Genomic DNA, 20,996 nt, shown 5'->3' with positions numbered 1-20,996 from the left:
TTACGCAATTTCAATAGGCTTTTGGGAAAAAAGAGGAGTTTACTGATAGTAAAACAGTAAACGTCCTTGGTCAGTTTGTACTTATAATAACAAAGAAAACTTCTTTTGGTTGGCTTTTGAAGGTAAATAACAGTTTTATTACTCATACTGAATAACCCAGATTCTTCTTAATAATAAAAGAAATTCAGCCGAATTTCATTATTATGAAGACGACGATGAAGTTTCACGGAAATCATCGTTAAGATCGGTCGCGTCTTAACGCGATTTCATCAGATTTTCGAAAAAAGAGCAGTTTTTCTAATATTTACAAAGTTATTTATGCTTTTATTTAATCCAATTTTTTTGTTTATTTAATTAACTTATTCTTAATTTTATATAGTTAATTAATGTTAGCTATTTATGGTAACATAAAATAGCAATACTACATCTATTAAAAATTGTTTTGATGGCCTAAATGAAATTTATACATTGTCTAAACTAGATAAATTTTTATCTTGTTTGTGTAGTTGTAAACTAGTTTAACACTATTCTTCCGCATGCAGTGTTTATCGATAAGTAGCTGTACATTTTTTCTTCATACTGTATAAGCTAGTTTAAATCGTTTTTTTAAGTTGTTAGTGAACCAAATAAAAAAAAGTGTGTGCGTGTAACCTTTACGCGCGATTGAAGTAAAACTTTAATTATTATTTATTGATGAAAGAGTAAACTGTTCCTGGGACGCCCCAATTGAATTTAATATTCACTATTTCATTTTATATTCTATTTAAAATTCATTAATTGCACTTTCACATTTTATAAATATTTTCATTTGTTAAATACAATAATTGGGAGTAAAAGTTGAAGGTTAGATAAGCACATGTCAATATAACCTTATCAATTAATATTATAGAATGTCGCAATCGTCAGAAAATTTATTAATAATTTATTTATTACAAAAGTAATAAATAAACATAAGTAATAAATAAGTATTTTAAGAGATTTTCAAATAACTTTGCAATTTAATTTTTTTTTTTAAAACTGTTGAATTTTTATTCACTTTGCTATTCACAATTGATAGGTTTGAAAATATTGGAAATAAATAATCATATGATATTTGCCACTAGCTGGCGTATAAGTCATAAAGCGTTGAGTATATGACATATACTTACGACCAATCCAAATTATTAATTTTTAATATTGGAAACTACACAGACGTCTGACGTATGACGACGCTAAAAAACGACGCGACAAGGCCTGACGCGTTACTTCCGTCAGAAAAAAATCTGAGTTACTCCCTAGTCGCGCCTAAAGAAGTTATAATTTAAAAAAAAAATGCGTTTTTATTTTTATTAATGAAGTAATCAGAAAATCCAAGTATGTAAAACGTGAGAAAAAAAAAATTGGACAATTTGTACTATTGCTAAATTATTTTGAATAGCGCAACGGTGCGCCTACTCTCGGACAGAATGAATGATCAAAGGCAATCTGATCCGGGTTACGCCGGATTAAAACATTTTGATGTCAACATTTTTCAATTAACAAACAAAATGGACACAGCAACATTCTGCCAACCTAGTGATATATTGACAGTACAAAAAGCGTACTCAACATAGGTAAAATCTGGTCTGACAGTGAAAAATAATTTGCTAGGATGTTCCCCGTCAATCATGCTTTAGACTATTTTTAGGGTTCCGTAGTCAGTAAAATACGTATCTTCTTTAATTTCATTACATAATGTCTTCAAACATAAATGTTAGAAAATAGAAAATAAACTTTGTCTGGTCACGTCAAAGCTATGTTCTATTTTTGTCATTGGTTTTAATTTATTCAAACAAACCTATATCGTAAATCTATATAGTATTTATGACACACTAGTTTAATGCGCTTAATGTAATCAGATTTGTTAAAAAGTCCCAGAATAAAACAATAACTTCTAAACAAAGGTACTGAAATATCTTAAAATTTTCTAATTTATTTGTTATTTTAAAACGGCCACTTACTCTAACAAATTTAATGCTTAATCCAAGAAAAAATATATGCTTAAAATAAATTGCTACTACTAAATGCATTGATTAGTCTCATAAAGGTAAACACCTAACAGGTTAGCCCGTTGTCATCTTACACTGCATCGTCACTTAACACCAGGTGAACCACAACATTAACATAGGTGGGTCGCCAAGGAAAGGAAGTGTTACCATCTCGGTATTATGCTGCGTAAAAACCCTTTAGAAGTATGAGTTTTTTAACCACTACAAGGTAAGCTCGCTACCATTTTATATATATAATCATCACTAACCACCAGATATAATTGCAGGGCTAAAAAACAACGCACTGACTATTTTGGAAACAAGGTTTCTCCAATGGTGTGGCTACAGAACCCTGCCGTATGCGTGTTCTGACACGCACTTAACCAGATTTATGTCGTGTTTCGATACTGATAAAACCGGCGACCGGGATTTATTGGAATCGAAAAGAAACATTTTTACACCATCCCATACGGTTCGAAGTAAAATTTTATTCATTTAAAGTGATTTTTGAATCCCCTTTCAGTATTTATAAAAGGCATTTAATAAAATAAATTGGATTTTATGAATTTATGAGTTAAGCCACCGAATTTTATTGAACAAAACGATGCCAATTCGGAAGCTTATGTCGGATGAAAATGGGATGGGAAAAGTATTATAACTCACTTACATACCCAGAGAGTATCATTTCCTCTCCACTCTTTAGCCAATAGTTGATGGCTGGAGGATAAGCTTCTACAAGGCACTCCATCTGTGTTTGTGATCCAGTGGGTACTCCGATCACCTTCGTCGCTATCATTATTGTGGGCCCAACTAAAAAAAAGGAATATGGCATGAATATTTTTAAAAGTAAAGCAGTAAGAAGTTGTATGTCGAAGTTCCCGGGTTCGATTCCCGGCAGGGACAATTTGGGAATCTATAATTGCTATCCGTTTGGTCCGTCAATTATTATTATAAAAAATACCATTATTCGAAAAAAAAAAAAATAATATTCATTTATTTATAGTAGTACCTAGGCCTATAAGCACTTTTAAAACGTCAATTCAGTCTATTAACTTGACTTTAACACCGGGTCACAATGCAGACCATACTAAGATCATTTAGTACTACGATTGCTTTTAAATGTTTTTGAATAGAAATCATAGAACTTTTCAACTTAATAAGTTTTAGATGCCATACTTAATTTTATTGTTCAAGAAACTTGTGCGAATATTTGAACTCACACTGCGCTCTCATAACTCACTTTGAAGTTTTACAACTCTTAAAGTTATTTGGGAATGCATGAGAAATTATTATAAACTTGAATTAGTTTCGGTAATAACATATTTTGGAGTTGTAATAGAGTGTACAAAGTTTCAGAATATAGATGATTAGGTACATTCCTAACTATGACTTTTTTGCATTCCCCATTAATCGTAAAATATACACGATGAAATTTATTACATGAAATATATGTAAAAAAGCGTCTTCATTTAACAGTTACAGTTAAAAAAAAAGCCCCAAATAAGCGCAGCTTGTATTATGGGTACTAAGACGGCTTTTGAATTTTTATATGAATATACATAAATACTTATAATATACAGAAAAACATTCTCCAGTTGTAGGAATGAGCCAAAAAGCCATGAGCTCAGAAAGCAGTGTCGCTGCCCACTGCGCCAATAGGACGGCAAATACATTTAAATTATTAGACGGCCGATTGGCGCAGTGGGCAGCGACCCTGCTCTCTGAGCAAAGGCCGTGGGTTCGATTCCCACAACTGGACGACAATGTTTGTGTGATGAACATGAATGTTTTTCAGTGTCTGGGTGTTTATCTATATATTATAAGTATTTATGTATATTATTCATATAATTATTCATCAGTCATCTTAGTACCCATAACACAAGCTATGCTTACTTTGGGGCTAGTTGGCGATGTGTGTATTGTCGTAGTATATTTATTATTTATATTTATTAAATAGTTTACAGAAGTTATAAAATATATACCTTCATCACAACATATAACATTTTTATTTATTGCAACATGAAAGGTAATTTTATCCATATCCAAAATTATGAGCTTGGCATCTCAACAAGACTAGGAGCTTCTGTCACTCTCCCTGCAAAATTTAACCATAGATATGACACAGCGAGCAGCGAGGTTTGAAGCTTTTAATAACTTTCTTCAATTGGAGAAGTGTTTTGTATCCAGAATTGGGACATTAAAAGGATGAAGGTGATGATGATGATAATTATAGTAGTGCTGGTGATGACGATGACTTTTAACTATAGGAAAAGTTAAAGAACTAACAGTTAACACTGAGCATTATCCTCTTGCTCACCGAAGGCGGTACATCATTGGATGCTATACACAAATATGCACCCATTTGTCGACGTTGCACCTTTGTGAGGTTTAGTGATGGACCGGTGTACATATCAACTGAAAAGGAATAAACATGTTTTAATAATTGGATAGAAGCAGGCGTTACTTTGCGGAAATTCATGATATATTATCAAAATTAAGCTTAATTTGCAGGAGATGTTTGTTGACTTTACAATGAATAATTGTTAAGTCAACATCTCCTGAGGATGCTCCGGTTTCGGAACGAAACGTGCGTAGAGGGTATATTGCCGAAGATCTGTTTGGTTCGGAGTATAAGGATTGAAGAAATTATAAATTACACCACACAGATTCTCCTGCTTTTCGCGGAGTATAGCAAATTAAGCTTAATTTTGATAATGTTTTAATAACACTTTTACAGGTGACACTAAACTACGTTTGCTTAGAATCTAGAATACATGATACTTTTAGCTTCCGTTGCTAATTCAACACGTTTTGACACCTGTCAGCTTTTGATCGTTCATTAGCGATTGTTTGGGTGACTTGTTGCATTGTTGGTTGTATCAAAATCACACATTCGGTGGTTCTATTGAAACTGCACTGGCTCACGGAAAGATGAAGCCTAAGGAGTGGTAGTGGTGCTCGAAAGTAATAACGCAGATTCGTTGAGTTCCAGTACAAAATTGAAACGCAACCACTAACCAACCAACCAACAAACCGGAGATAAACACACTTTACTATCTCGCGAACACATTTTGTGCGAAGTGTTCAATCGCTGCATCGGCTGAAGTTTGTATATGTGTACGGATTGGAGCATTCGGAAGCGGTATCGAGCTTTCGAAAAGCGAATTGATCGCTACGTTTGGAAACTGTATGTGTCTATTGCAGCGTTCTAACGCAGCATGGAGCGTCCGAAAAGCAACTAAATCGCGATCGCAGATGCTAAGAGCATCGTATGTGCTAGAGTCCCAATAAATCTATGTATACTAAGAATGCCGTTTGGTTTATATTAAAGTTTTATTACTAACTAAATGTGCCCTGTGGCTTCGCCTGCGCAAAATCCGGGACCGAGCGTACTGCTACATTTTTAAAAATCTTCCTCAATAAATCAGATACTTAACGTAAATATCTTTCATCGTGGAAGTGCCAAATAAACAAACTTCTGATACTAAATACACATAGTAGAAAGCGATGAAACAATTGATATTTAAACAAATGGCTGAGATTTGGGCTATCAATATATCTGTTCTTCCTTTTGGAGCTTTAAACTTGCCGGTTTTATTATATGTCGGTATAGGTTTTTTGAATGTGAAGGTGTGTTTGCTGTTTAAGCATTTAAAAATACTTCAAAGAGCAACAATTTGATAATATTTTTAATGAAAGGGTATGTTCACTCTATCGGATATTGGAATATTGGAGAGAAGCAGGCATTCCTTTGTGGAATTCCATGATGTAGTATGATGTAGTAATTTGCTATACTCCTGCTTTTCATGGCAGAAAATTAAGCTTTTTTTCATACATATATGTTTACATAATTGTATGGGGATTGTGATAACTTCGTTTGCCAACTTAAATCTAAAGCTACGAGGGTTCCAAAGGGGGAGGGTTTTAAGTTTCTTATTTGTATGCCCACTTCCTTAACTTTTGCGACGTATAAATAAAGTAATTAATTGAATATGACAAGGAAAATGACAAGTACATAATTATATTAAGTAATAGCAAAAATATTTCGTGAGGCGAATAAATAAAATAAGGCAAAAGAAAATCTTTAACAATTTGTAATACAAATAAATGTATTATACAAATAATGTATGATACCTTAATTATTGTGTCATAAAAAGATAAAACAAATTACCTTTTCGAATATTATTTCAGAGGGAAGTTTGAACTCGAATTAAATGTTTAAGCATAATAAGGAATGTTTTTCTCTCAAGTAGGTTATTCGGTGTGGTTCTCTGTAACTAATGCATTTTGTGGGACCTTTTACTTAGTAAATAAACGATGCCGAATGATAGCTTGGAACAAAAACCATTACTGAAATAATATTCAGACAACACCGAGAGACAGAAGTCAAAGTCAAAAATATCTTTATTCAAGTAGGCCCCCACAGGTGGCACTTTTGATGCGTACATAAGAATTACACGGTAGTGAGATGATGGCGATAACCACATTCGTAAACTTAAAACTAAAGCTACGAGGGTTCCAAACGCGTCCCGGTCTAAGAAGAAGCCCACAACAAACTTAGCCGGGTGTTTTTTTTTTGTTATCACCATCTCACAATGTCATTTTAAATTATTAGAAGAGCAACCTGGTTAGAGCAATAATTTACACCCAAGCTTTTTTATCGTTTACGTAGTCCTTTATACTATAATAGGACTTTTCTATAAGCTTACGTTTAACACAAACTTTGAACTTTTTAAGAGACATCTCCAAGATGTCAATTGGTAGTTTATTGTAGAATTGTATGCATGAATTATGAATGACATGAACCAGATCTATCGAGAAGACCACATTTTGAAAGAATCACACTCGTACATATTCTATTCCATAGCCAAGAAGGGCTATTAGATATCGCTAGAATGAAAATCGTTAGAAATGAAGGTACGATCATACAGCAAAAACCTGAGTTCGTTTGATTTAATGTTATCGGTGCTTTTTTGACGTCTAATTTTGTTTACAACATTGTTTTCTAATTAAGATCTAATTAATTGAATTTTTAATAACACGTAATAAGGTAACAAAAAGTAAAAATATACCTAAATTTGTCAAAAAACAATCAATATGTTAAAAAAGTACCAGCCGAAAAGAAAAGAAAGTAAAGGAATGATTTCCTTTTGACAATAGAACCCCTTAAATGAGGAAACGAGGACCGGAGATGACAGAAAGAAATTAAAATGGCTACGTTTTATTTAAGAATAAAGTGTAACCAAAACGTGGGAGCGGGTGCTCACAGTCATTTGTAAAAAAAAAAACTTCCCTAATTTTTCCTTCTACGGTATGACACGAATATTCATATCGGATTGTCGTCTTTCATAATGCAGCCGAGATATTTTTAAGCTGTATTTTTAATCTGTCTCGGAACCGGGCTTTTTATATCTCGTTTGTGGTAAAACCGCTCCTCTTTTGTTTGGTGCTTCATATTTTTTCTCATTACACCTATAGTAGGATGTGTATTATGGGTATTTTTTGGCTAACTTTTGAAATCTCTTTGACACAGGCTTTTGATTAAAATGTTTTTTTTTTTTTACTTTTTATGGTTTCAATCTAACATTTCAGGAAACCATTCTTTACATTGGCTAAGGCTTTCCACATAAACCAATTCATCCGTTTTAGTTTTAGCTACTTAAATTTTTTTATTTTTAAGTTATTTCCCAACACAATTAAGCCTTAGAATGTAACCTCACCTGGTAAGTGTCAATGCTACCACGTGTAGTGGGCTAACCGATAAGGCGTATGACAGATATAGGTATTAATAATTTCTTTCATGGTTTCTTAATATTTATTTTTTTGTCTAAATTAAAAATACAATGCAGAGTTACAGCTTTAAAGTGGGTTTGAATACTTAGAGTATAATGTGAATTATTAGTTATAATAATAGCAACATTATAAAGCAGGGTTTATACGAAGCCAGTGGGCTGGTGCTAGTTTAATAGACAAGCAATTGCTGGCCCGAACCTTGATTATTAGACAAGGTCAGTCATTCCAGGATTTTGAATTATGCAAGCATCTGCAAGTGTTTGCGACGCGGACGGAAGGGCACGAGAGTGGAAGTCACTGGCTTAAAAAATAGACTGGCGGTCGTTTCCCGCTAGCACTGGCGGCAGAGCTGGCTTGGCTAAAACTGTAAATACGAGGCCAATACTTAGCTGGCACAGTCTGCAAGTGAGACTGGCAGCCAATACTAACTTCGTCCAAACTATGCTTTAGGCAAAATACGCAAGGTTGTCTTCCTATTAAATGGATAAATCAAACCTATACCTAGAGGTTTCAAGGTTTTTTTTAAAGTATGCGGTAATTCAGGATGTACGTCCATGTCAAACAAAGATATATAAAGTACATAATATCAGGTATATATAAAATGCACTTGGAATTGACCGTAGTCTGAGGACAATAAATTAGCGGTATTGGATGATGAATAAGTGTCTTTATATATAAATATGTCAACTAGGGTTCTATAACGTAATTTTAACCGAGACGAAGTTCTAATGTATATAGCAAAGCTAAGTTAAATTTATTACAAGTCACCACAAGCAATCCATTTTACTTTAGACACTTTGTTAAGTTATTACCAAATTTTCATGTCATCATGCCGTAATATTATATTATCAAAATTAAGCTTAATTTGCTATACTCCGCGAAAAGCAGGAGAATCTGTGTGGTGTAATTTATAATTTCTTCAATCCTTATACCCCACACCAAACAGATCTTCGGCAATATACCCTCTACGCACGTTTCGCTCCGAAACCGGAGCATCATCAGGAGATGTTGACTTTACAATGAATAATTGTTAAGTGAAAAATTCGCCAAATGTGTCGCCTTTTATACCTTTCTGACCCCCACCTAATCTATCTAAGCCCCTCCCACCTCATTAGTGCCTCTGAATATGTTCAATAGAGGTGAAGTTGATAAATTTATTTGTTCGTTTAGTAATTCGAACCTCCCATTCCTATGTTTAATAATTTCTAATTGTTCCCTCAAATCAAGTTTCAACCCTTTGTCGCAAGCATGTAATATTTCGTATGAATGATTACTGGTTACGTTATGTCCACTGTCTAAAAGATGTTTTGCAAAATGAGATTTTTCAGGATGGTTATGATTGAAGGCTGCCATATGCTCTTTGTAACGTGTTTCAAATTTACGTCCGGTCTGACCCACATATGTGGCGTGGCATTCAGAACATTGGAGTTTATATACCCCTGATCTGTGCTTATTGTCCAATCTGTCCTTACCGTTACAAATAGCTCTCAGTTGGTTATTTGTTCTAAAAGCCACATGAACTCCATGTGATCTAAGTATCTTTGCTACACGCTCTGATATAGATCCGAAGTAAGTCAGACTGGTCTTATACCTATTCAGTTTGTCCATTGGTACGGCGTATAACTCCTTAGCAATCAGCCTCTGTTGTTTCTTTTTAATTATGCTATCAACCAAACCTGAATTGTAACCATTTGCATTTGCCATGTGATAAATGACATATAACTCTTTCCTATAATCCTCCTTAGTTAATGGAATAGATAATAATCTATGAACATAATTAAGAAATGCTGCATGTTTATGCTGCCAAGGATGACACGATGAAGCTGGTATGGTGTTATCTGTATATGTAGGCTTACGATAAATCTCAAATCGATGCTTATTGTTACTACGAGTTATTACCAAATCCAAGAAATTTAATGAATTGTTTTGTTCCATCTCTGATTTGCTAAGGAGTTATACGCCGTACCAATGGACAAACTGAATAGGTATAAGACCAGTCTGACTTACTTCGGATCTATATCAGAGCGTGTAGCAAAGATACTTAGATCACATGGAGTTCATGTGGCTTTTAGAACAAATAACCAACTGAGAGCTTGTGTAACGGTAAGGACAGATTGGACAATAAGCACAGATCAGGGGTATATAAACTCCAATGTTCTGAATGCCACGCCACATATGTGGGTCAGACCGGACGTAAATTTGAAACACGTTACAAAGAGCATATGGCAGCCTTCAATCATAACCATCCTGAAAAATCTCATTTTGCAAAACATCTTTTAGACAGTGGACATAACGTAACCAGTAATCATTCATACGAAATATTACATGCTTGCGACAAAGGGTTGAAACTTGATTTGAGGGAACAATTAGAAATTATTAAACATAGGAATGGGAGGTTCGAATTACTAAACGAACAAATAAATTTATCAACTTCACCTCTATTGAACATATTCAGAGGCACTAATGAGGTGGGAGGGGCTTAGATAGATTAGGTGGGGGTCAGAAAGGTATAAAAGGCGACACATTTGGCGAATTTTTCACTTAACAATTATTCATTGTAAAGTCAACATCTCCTGATGATGCTCCGGTTTCGGAGCGAAACGTGCGTAGAGGGTATATTGCCGAAGATCTGTTTGGTGTGGGGTATAAGGATTGAAGAAATTATAAATTACACCACACAGATTCTCCTGCTTTTCGCGGAGTATAGCAAATTAAGCTTAATTTTGATAATATATCATGGATTTCCGCAAAGTAACGCCTGCTTCTATCCAATCCGTAATATTATAATATTATAAGTTAACTTAGTTTACTTAGGTGATGATTTGACTTTTAAAAATATACATTTTATAGATTGTTAACTTCCGTGGTGCAATAACGAGCGCTGTGGTTTTACAAAGGCCTCGGTTTGATACCTATCAGAGGCAATTTAGGATTTTTTCTTGTCTGATCTAGTGGGAGGCTATGACCGTGGCCCAGCAAAACAATTTAGCGTTTCTGTACGTATGTGGACTTAATAAAACTGCCAGATTCGTAACAGGTAAGCCTACTATCACTTACCAGGTGAGATTGCAGTCAAGGACTAACTTGTAGTGGAACAAGAACTTATTAGTCGCAAACTTACTCTAGTGCTCTACTAAAAAAATATAATCCAAACCTTTACGAAGTTCACCATCTTCATTCCTCAAAAGTATGTTGGTAACATCTTCTCTTCTCCATAGTATCCTTGGTAGAGGTCTACCATCCGCTTTACACGTGATGCTTACATCTGTGCCTTCTCTTGCCACTATATCTCCGCTAGTACCTTCGTCGACTATGTTGGGTGGTACTGTATAACAAAAGATAAGAACACAATTTAACATGAGATGTTTATAAGCGATTTAGTTCAAAACAAAAACTTATGTCACAAAAAACCGACACCCTGAAGTTAGCTCTAAGGTTTGACAGTTGGGTCATTTAATTGATCATTTATGCAAAAATCTCAAATTTTAATGCCGAGAAAAACTTGGTTGTCCTATAATGAGTCTATTAGTATTCCAAATTTAATTATATTTAATATGTCCATTTCTTTAATTATGAACACCGACCTAGGTCAGTGATTATGTAGAAATATTTTTTGTGATATATAAATATACTTTATTTAACTAGATTGTATAATAAAACTTTCAATGTATTAAATACCTTTTTTTCTATCTGCTGGTGCTGAGCTGGTGTCGTTTTTTATACAACCGTAGAAAGGCAATTTTTAAAAAGATTTTTATCTTGTAAGTATAACTTCTAACGCGTGTACATAAGTACACACACTTTTTTTGTTTTAGTAACCTATAAAAGTCTACTGCTGGACTAAAAGCCTTTCATAACAGGAGGATTTGGATAGGCGGGAAGGTGATCGTAATATATGGTAGTAGTAGCACAGTCGACGGCTGCCACACCCGCGGGAAGAGGAGGGGTAAAGCAAAGCAGTATATATAGTATAAACTAGTTTTTCGGAATAAAAAGGGTACCTATTACCAATCTTATTCTTAATCCCAATCTATTCGTATTTGAACAATAATCAGGGTATTGTTCAAATACTTAAGATTTGGAAACATAAAGTATATATTTTGTAGTGACTCCGCCTCTAATGATTTCTATTCAACCTGTTAGCATGAAAACCTGAATAACACAATGACCTGAATAACAATTGCACTCTAGACTTATTTCATCATCACCACTGATGGACTTCCAAAATTGAAAGACAAGTTTTGGAAAAGTTTCCAAGGTACGGAAACCTCAGAGCGCAAGTTAAACTCGTACTTGGCAAATTAAAAAAAAACATTAGGCGATTTGCACGTAACGTATAATGGCTAATGTAGCACTTGTGTAGTTTCTAGTACACGTTTCAGCTATAATAGAGTTTTAGCTGTTATTTTCAACTACCTTTTCGTGCTAGTTGCATAATAAACACTGCTGTAAGATTCAGCGGTGCCGCAAAGATATCGATTAGTGGTATAGGTTTAATTCGCGACATTACGGGATTCGATTTCAATATGCGACGGAAAGATTTGCTTTTTTTTTACTTTATTTTTTTGTGTGTCTTCGGATTAAACTTTATATTTCTGTAAAGTGCTTTAGACCTGGCTATCAGTATAATTAAAAAGTTAAGATAACAAATACCTACTCAGTAATGTGTAAAAATGTGTGTGTTTTTTTATTTCATCCTGATATTGGCATAAATAACTAAGAAAAATGTACCTACTTACAAACTTACATAGCTTTGTAATTTTTTTCTATCTAGAACATTTTACTGGAACGTATAAAGCGGATAAGAATTTAGTCAGGAACATGGTCAAGAATAATATATATTTATCGCCGTGAAAAACAACATAGATTATTAATAGTTAATTCTTTCCATTTAACAGTACAGCACCTTGAGAAACTACCAAAAACCATTTGTGTCTGGTTAATTTTGCACATTTGTATGCTAGATATAATTGCCAAGCGCCGTCAAATATACAAAGCTAGTAAAAAAATGGTAGTATACTGATTAGTATTACAATATTCATGAAGATAAAAGCTTTCATTTCATTTCACAAGGTTTTCCTAGGATGAATACTTTCGGTAAAATATATAAGTGTATATTTTTATAAAAACATATTGCCGTAATAATCATAACCACTTTGACAATAATGAGAACAAACATAACTTATATGGAAACAAAAATAAATGTTTCAAATATTATAAAACAATAATAATTAACACACACGTTAGCACATTCACATACACTTGTAAATGTAATGTCAAGACGTAACATTATCAAGGATTGATAACTTTGCTTTAATATTTTATGGCGCCATTTATGGCGTGCTAGTACCCTCTATATAAATGAACTCGAAGAGTTAAAAATATCGACTTAAACTGAGGCTGGGATCTATCAAGCGTAATTAGTTGGGACTCAAACTTTACTTTGGAGTGCAGGCAGATTCAGTGGATATCGATTGATAATGCGAGTTCGCGATCACAAAATAGACTTACATAAAACTTACTGATCCCAAATAAGTATAACTTATTTACAAGCCCTCTTTAATATTTGAGCGCCCCTAAAATTCAATAGGGCCCTTTGAAATGTAAAATAAAATAAAATAAAAAAGCCTTTTAATTCTTGCTTACAATACATAGATAACATTGCAATGCATATTATGATTTTACGTGAAAACATTAAATACAAAGAAAATAAATAGAAAATAAACAGAAAAATAACAAGTGGTTTTAAATTGCGTTTAAGAGAATTAAAAATTATTATCTGGTGTTATATAACTTCTAGCAAGAACCCCTCTCATGCGAGGGTAAAGGTCTTCTCCAGAGATGACCACCGGTCTCTATCCTTTGCTACTTGCATCCAGTTTATGCCGGCTTTAGCGATATCGTCGGACCATCTTGCATACGGTCATTGAAATGTAAACATTAACTTAATCGGAACGTTTTCCCAAAGAAGTTTAATTTTGCCTATTTTATGAGTAACTTACCCTCAGTATGATCTCAACTTGATACCTTTATAGATTCCAAATCTCAGATTATGCTAAACCTAAGCTTAGCTAGCTTAGTTTTACGCGCCTTAGCAAAGTTTAGGTTTGCTTTCTAGATCTCAAACTTCAGTATTTTCTGTTTAAACATTTTCTTCGACATCGTTTCATATACTTTTATCTTAAAATACAAGTTATTTACCATACCTTGACATCTATACTTATAATAACACTGTAACTGGAAGATTTCTGTATATTTAATATATTTTGATTTTTTTTAATCAATTTTACTTCATATCTCCGATAAATTTGCACCGATTTTAATAATTCTTTTTTATATGCGTGATTAGAACGGTAAACGTTCCGCCAAACGACGGAAGTATGTAGTAAGCAGTGGCGTGCATCATACATGCACAAAAGCACTGCATACCCTAACATTTTCATATAACTGGCAACGGAGGAGGATTTTGCCATTTTATGCCATTTTACTTCTTTATGCTTACCCTGGTATAAATTCCTATGCACGCCACTGGTAGTAAGTATATAGGAAATGTCGGAATTGTTGTTTCTTTAAAGTTCTATAAAACAGTCCGCGACAACATACGACTATTTTTTACTCGGCTAGTTCTAAATATAAGGATTATATTTCTGAAACATAACGTTAACGATTTTATATTAATACTGTTATAAGAGATGTTAGTTAGGCCTCAGGACAAAATGTAAATTCTAAAAATTGAGTCATCGTAAAACAAAGCATACAAAACAAAAACCGTTCAAAAGAATCACAAATATAAAATCCCCAATACGTTTACCTATATTTGTTTGAAGTGGCACTTCGTGGTATTTGATGGTTTTCATTGAAATTGCCCGGAGTTAAAACAATGGCCGTTAAGGGAAACAGTGGTAATTTAAACATCATAGAATCGTTATTCTCGCCCGCGGAAATAAATTCTGGTTGGATAATTTACGTTTTATTCGCTTTTTCGGTCGTAATGAACGCATAAATCTATGGATAAGGATCCCTGTATAAATATTTATGCCCTTGAAATTAAATAACGACAACGGTATGTTACTCTGTAATATCTGAAGTGGTTTTACAAATAAAAATTATGCCGCGCTTATTGTAATTTTTTTATACTAATTTTATTTGCTTTTGTGAAAATTTTAATTATAACATTAAATTATCATTGACTGATAATTTATTGATGACTTATCATCTAGTCTACAGATCCAAGATTAAGACCTGATTCCAAAACGCCGTCTAAGGTATCTTCAAGGTTGTTTTGTAATACGTTTCTTTTTTATGTCCTTTTTGTGGCGTGCAATAAAAATATATTCATTCATTCATTATTCAAATTACACTAACTGAGTTACCCAATTCTAATCCGGTCGTTTTTGCAAATCATATAAGGGTCCTACGGCAACCGCTTTGTGAAACCAGGTCAACTGTGTAGTGAATAGTGGATTACGATAGTAGTACGTAACTGAGAACAAAACCGATCATCATGCCCATTAGATCGCGTATAGAAAAATGACTGTAGATTATTAACTTTGAGGTTAAGCTAAGCTTACATTACGCCATTATACATAGTATGTGTGAGCACGGATATCTCTAATGTGCCAATCAGCGGCTTTGTGAACACGAACTCATCAAACACAAGAGACATATGGAGTCACCATATGTCTCTTGTGTTTGACGAGATTTCACCAAGTTCGAAATTTTCGGTGCGATGTCGCTTGTACACCAATTAGGGGTATGACTACCATGCTCCCTAACTGGTTAATCCGCTACCATCTTAGACTGCATAATCACTTACCACCAGCTGAAATTACAGTCAAGGGCTAACTTGTAGTGGAATAAAAAAATATATAAAAACTAAGAACTACATTACCAAAAGTCATAGAACTAGTGTTTTAAATTAGTAAAAATTATGCCACTAACAATCTTTAACCTAAGATATTTAGGAAAGTGTTCTTATTAACTACGCGGACTTATGTTATTTAATAAAACTAAAACTACATAAAGTCTAGAAGTACTACGGGTACGACTATTTTCATACGATGAAGTAACTGTATGCAGTTTTTAAAAAGGTCATTAAAAACAAGCCAATAAATATTCTTTTTTGATCAGTTTTAAAGCGGTGATAGCCTTTTGTGGAAATCGAGTTCCAGCCCACAAATGCACCAGTGATTTTTAGGAGCTATGTGCGTTTTTAATTTAAGCAATTCAAATATCACTTGCTTTAAACGGAGAAGGAAAACGTAAGGGAAACTGCATGCCTTAGTGTTTTACATAATTTTCTCAACGGCGTGCGAAGTCTACTTACTAATCCGCACTGGTCTAGCACGAAAGACTACGGCTTAAACCCTTCTCTTTCTGAGGGGACCCGTACCCTGAGAGTGAGTAATGGGTAGATGATATCAGCATAATGTGCGGAACCATAAATAGTAGGAACCTACATGAAAAATTTTGGGAGATTCCAAATTGGTAGGTCATAAATCGTTTTAAATTATAATAAAATGTATGCTAACAATAGTAATTTGCGATTTTTCTTTTCAGAATTGGCTGGTGCTAAAACAATGGCCTCTGCAAGGGACAACATTAATTTAAACATCATAGAATCGTTTTTTTCATCCGCGGATATAAATTCTGGCTGAATAATTTCCTTTTTATTCGCGTTTTTTAGTCAAAATGAACGCATAAATCCACGGATAAGGATCTTTGCATAAATATTTATGCCCATCTTAAAATTAAAGGAACGACATTGGAATGGCCATTTTCGTCATTATTCTCGTTTTTTATTTGACGTTTATCTGTATAATTTTTTAATACTGTTCTTATCTTGAATGTTAGAATTATGAAAATTTTATACAGAATCTGTTATCTTTGAGCTTTAGTCGGTATTAGGAGCTAAACTTACGCTTGTGCACAAATGAAACGAACACTCCAGGGAAAGTGGTCAGAAGTTAAACAGTTTGCAGCAAAGTAATTACTTAAAACTTGATAAAATCAGCATAATAGACGTAACTGTTCAGGTAAAAATAACTAGACATTCTGTTATTAAAAATAGTTTAGGTATAGCTTGTTAAATGAAATAACTTTTTAAGAATCCTGCAACATCAAAACTGTAAATCAATTTTTAACAATAGATTTTCTTTATAAATTTCTATTCACCGTGAGTTCCTCGCGACACTATTCTTTAAAATTGCCAACAATTTTCTCCAATAATTTATGTCCCGTCAGAAACACTCTACGAAATCCATTTTACAGTACGTGTCATTTATTTAGGACGAGCACAGTGGGTTCAACGCCGACGAATAAAGCCGATGCATAGAAATATGGCAACATTTTGTAACAAAATATTGCTTTGAATCTTTCGAACCGAGGTCAATATTGATACTCCAAATGTTCCTACCCAAATAGCCTGTACAATCCAATTTCTAGCATATTGATAATGACCCTAATTTGAGGGCGGGCTACGAACTGCTTGATACTGGATGCACACATTTTAATACACACTGTATAGCGCAGATCAAGTTTGTTCAGTATAGTAGTTTAAATATATCGGTATAAAAACAACTTTGTAAGATGTACGAATATCTATGTTTATTTTTTAATCTATAGACTAGAGCTTGACCGCAATCAAGCCCGAAAATAAGTAATGATGCGGCCTATAAGTAATATCGGCGATGCTTATTCACTCTTGATTTGAAGGAACCCATATTATAGGTATCGGGGAAGACGGAAGCCGGTAAGGCATTCCAGATCTTTGCGGTGGGAATTAGGAACGATGAAGCAAAACGCTTTGTGCGAGTCCAAACGACATCTACTATGTAACGGTGCAGATCCTTACGATGACTTGCAGTTCGATGGTAAAAAGGTCAAGAAGGAACCAAATTTAGCAGTTCCTGATTAGATTACATCTGAGCAATACAAATAGGTTCCCATACTTTAACAGGAACAGATCCTGACCATATTATTAACACACCAGACTGGATCCAGATATCTCTATAGATAATTTTTTTTTTAAATAATTAAATAAATACATATACTACGACAATACACTCATCGTTATCTAGCCCCAAAGTAAGCGTAGCTTGTGTTATGGGTACTAAGATAGCTGTTGAATATTTTTATGAATATAATACACATAAATACTTATAATATACAGATGTTCATCACACAAACATTTTCCAGTTGTGGGAATCGAACCCACGGCCTACGACTCAGAAAGCAGGGTCGCTGCCCACTGCGCCAGTCAATAAAAATGAAAGTATGAAACGTGTTTACTTATTCATAGGCCCAGTTTTAGAAAGACAAAAGTAGTGTCAATTAATTGCTTATTAATTACATCACTGGAAATTTTGCGAAGTATCTCTATCAGAGATCAGAGTTAAGTATACGAGATTTAGTAAAAAAATGGCTATGCAACAATCTATACTAAACAGCTGACTCATGAAGTGTCATTCTCGACAATTTCATTCTATGGTGTTAATAATTTCCAATCGATAGTAACATACTTTTTTTGAATTTCTCTTGATTCCAGATTGCGAATTAAGCATTATTTTCTCATGTTAAAAATGGATAATATAGGTAACGTTTTTTTAAACATATCTTAAGTTATTACGATTGGGGCAATTTCCGACTGCTTTTGTCCCCAAATGCGGGGCCAAATAGGACGTGAATGTCTCTGGAAGTAATAAATATAGTGTATTTAGTAATTCTTATCTTAGTTCCTTGGATATTCGCATTACAGCTACTCTTATCATCATCATTATCAACTTCCCGCCCACTACACGGTATGAGTCTCCACTCAGAATGAGAACGTTGGCCAAGTGCGGATTGGTAGAGTTCACGCGCCTTTGAAGTCATTATGGAGAACTTTCAGCCATGTAGGTTCCCTCAAAGTTTTTTCCTTCCCCGTTAAAGCAAGTGATATTTTTTTATTATTCATTGGCAAAATAACTTTTCAAACATATTTTATTATATTAACTTTCCACAAAACAAATACATTTACGGTGAAGTTCTAACGAAACTCCACAAAGTTGGAGGTGCGTGCCGGGAACCGAACTCGTTTACCCCGAAAGGGAGACTGAAGTTCTGACCACCAAACTATCACGGCGTCAATCGTGTGTAACTTCACAGCTTAATATTAATTCGACTGTGCGATGGTGATAACAAAAAAAAAACCGGCTAGATTTGTTGTGGGCTCTTCTTAGACCAGGGCACGTTTGGAACCCACCTAGCTTTAGTTTTAGGTTATCACCAAACACCATATTATATGTATGGACAATTCATAAGCGCCTGTGACAAGGTATACGTGAATAAAACATTTTTTAATTTGAATTAATCTTATCTGTGTATGTAAAAATTAATTGCTCGTTAGTCACACTTAAAACCAAAAACGGCTGGACCGATTTGGCTAAATTATTTCTTGAAATATTTGTGGGAGCCTAGGGAAGGTTTAAGCGGTGAAAAAAATTACTATAACACATTTAATTCTTCTTTACGTGTGTGTTGACTCCTAATTCCACTAGATCACTAATCAAATAAAATTTTGTATTATTTAAATGGCATGCTAGTTGTTTTGAAAACGGAATTTGCCCCGGTTGCTGACGCATCTTTGCCGGGCAGTACCTACCTACGACGTCACTGTCAAAACCCTATATATTATGTGTTATAAAATAAAGTATAGAAATAGAATTGAGTTATAACTAGGTAACTGTTTAAATTATAGCTTTTAATGATACTATGTATCTACACATCGCCGCATGGAATACTATTTAATTAGTTGGTCTGGATCGATGAATCGCATTAGGATTTAATGTGGCGGAATGGCAAGCACCGGACGGCGATTAATAGGTAGATTTCAGTGTTCATCAGCACAATGAATTACATTCATTTAGGCTTACTCATTGCAATGCAGGAGGTAGGTCTAAACTGAAATATATAACCAACACGAGTTTTACTACCATCGCTTGAAAAAGTATTATTTTAAAATTACATTTTGATCACACTCATGTTAAATAGTCTTTTAATACACTCAGAAGATATGTATATTTGATATGTTACTACTTCACGTAAAAAAAATTCGATGGAAAAAAAACAATCAAAAAGTTACAATCTGGTCTGATCTGGTGGGAGGCTTCGGCCGAGGCTTGTTACAACCATACCGACAAAGACGCGCCGCTAAGCGATTTAGCGTTCCGGTACGATGTCGCGTAGAAAGCGAATAGAGGTATGGGTTTCTATATCCCTAAAAGATTATCATCTTAGATTTCATCTTCACTTACCAGCAAGTAAGATGGCAGTCAAGCGCTAACTTGTAGTAAGAAAAAAAACAATGATTAGTACGTTTAAAAAAACATTGATTTATTATGAAACTTAAATTTTTATAACAATAGTAATTTTATAGTATTATTTTAAAATGACAGGTTTATAAAACTATATTTGGCATCCTTAAAATAAGAATTAAATTTTTTAATAAAGAACATTAAAAATATTACTGTCTACTTACTGGCCCTACCTCCAGGTAGGGGTCAAGTAGCCTTTTTCTGAAAGTCAGCTATAAATATGCTATGACAACTTTTTGTCTTGCGACATGATTCTAGTATGATCCATGCCAACGCTGATAAATACACAGAGCGGTGAATAAATATACAAGGCAAATTACAATATCTTCAAGCTTTTGTATTTTATTATTTTAGTTCAGAGTTCAACAATATTTGTTTTGGTATATAAACAATATTTGCTTTGGTAATTTCAAAGTCAATACGATGCTCTTTGGAAGAATTCCTCTAAAAATAAGACCACGATTCTCTTTGAGATTGTAAGTACACATGAAATGTGTTCGGATGTGACGTCAAATACGAAAAACTAATCTCCTATAGGAACTGTCAAGGGTGACAATACAATTTCCAGTGTGATGAGATTTCATTCCAAGTCTTTCGGAGTTCTTTGACTCTTATGGCATTCGCATACTTTTTCGACAGTCAGTCAACATCGACTTATAAAGTACCAGTGAAATTAGCTACATATCACTGCATTGATTCGTGATTAAAACAACGGTTGACCAAGTAAGATCCAAATTCATTTTTTATTGACACGTATTTACTGTACTGTAAAAAGTCCAAATATATTCACTAATTTACAAGCTATATATTAAACTCCATGTAGGGCTGCCTGGAGACAGAAATT

At 34.0% G+C, this 20,996-nt stretch overlaps 1 protein-coding gene across 1 annotated transcript in view; it reads right to left on the bottom strand.

Annotated features, from left to right (window-relative positions):
* Positions 1-20,996, bottom strand: part of LOC120632887 (lachesin-like) — an 82,684-nt gene that overhangs the window by 5,738 nt on the left and 55,950 nt on the right. Inside the window, exons 5-7 of the mRNA XM_039902926.1 lie at positions 10,954-11,124; positions 4,293-4,421; positions 2,678-2,816 (exon numbers count right to left, since the gene is read on the bottom strand). Of these exons, the coding sequence (XP_039758860.1) occupies positions 2,678-2,816; positions 4,293-4,421; positions 10,954-11,124 (439 nt within the window). The remainder of the gene's footprint in view (positions 1-2,677; positions 2,817-4,292; positions 4,422-10,953; positions 11,125-20,996) is intronic.

The sequence above is a fragment of the Pararge aegeria genome, chromosome 20, assembly GCF_905163445.1.
Source record: "Pararge aegeria chromosome 20, ilParAegt1.1, whole genome shotgun sequence".
Classification (NCBI taxonomy): domain Eukaryota; kingdom Metazoa; phylum Arthropoda; class Insecta; order Lepidoptera; family Nymphalidae; genus Pararge; species Pararge aegeria.
Note: the sequence above shows the minus strand (reverse complement) of the source record. Positions and strands in the feature narration are given on the sequence as shown.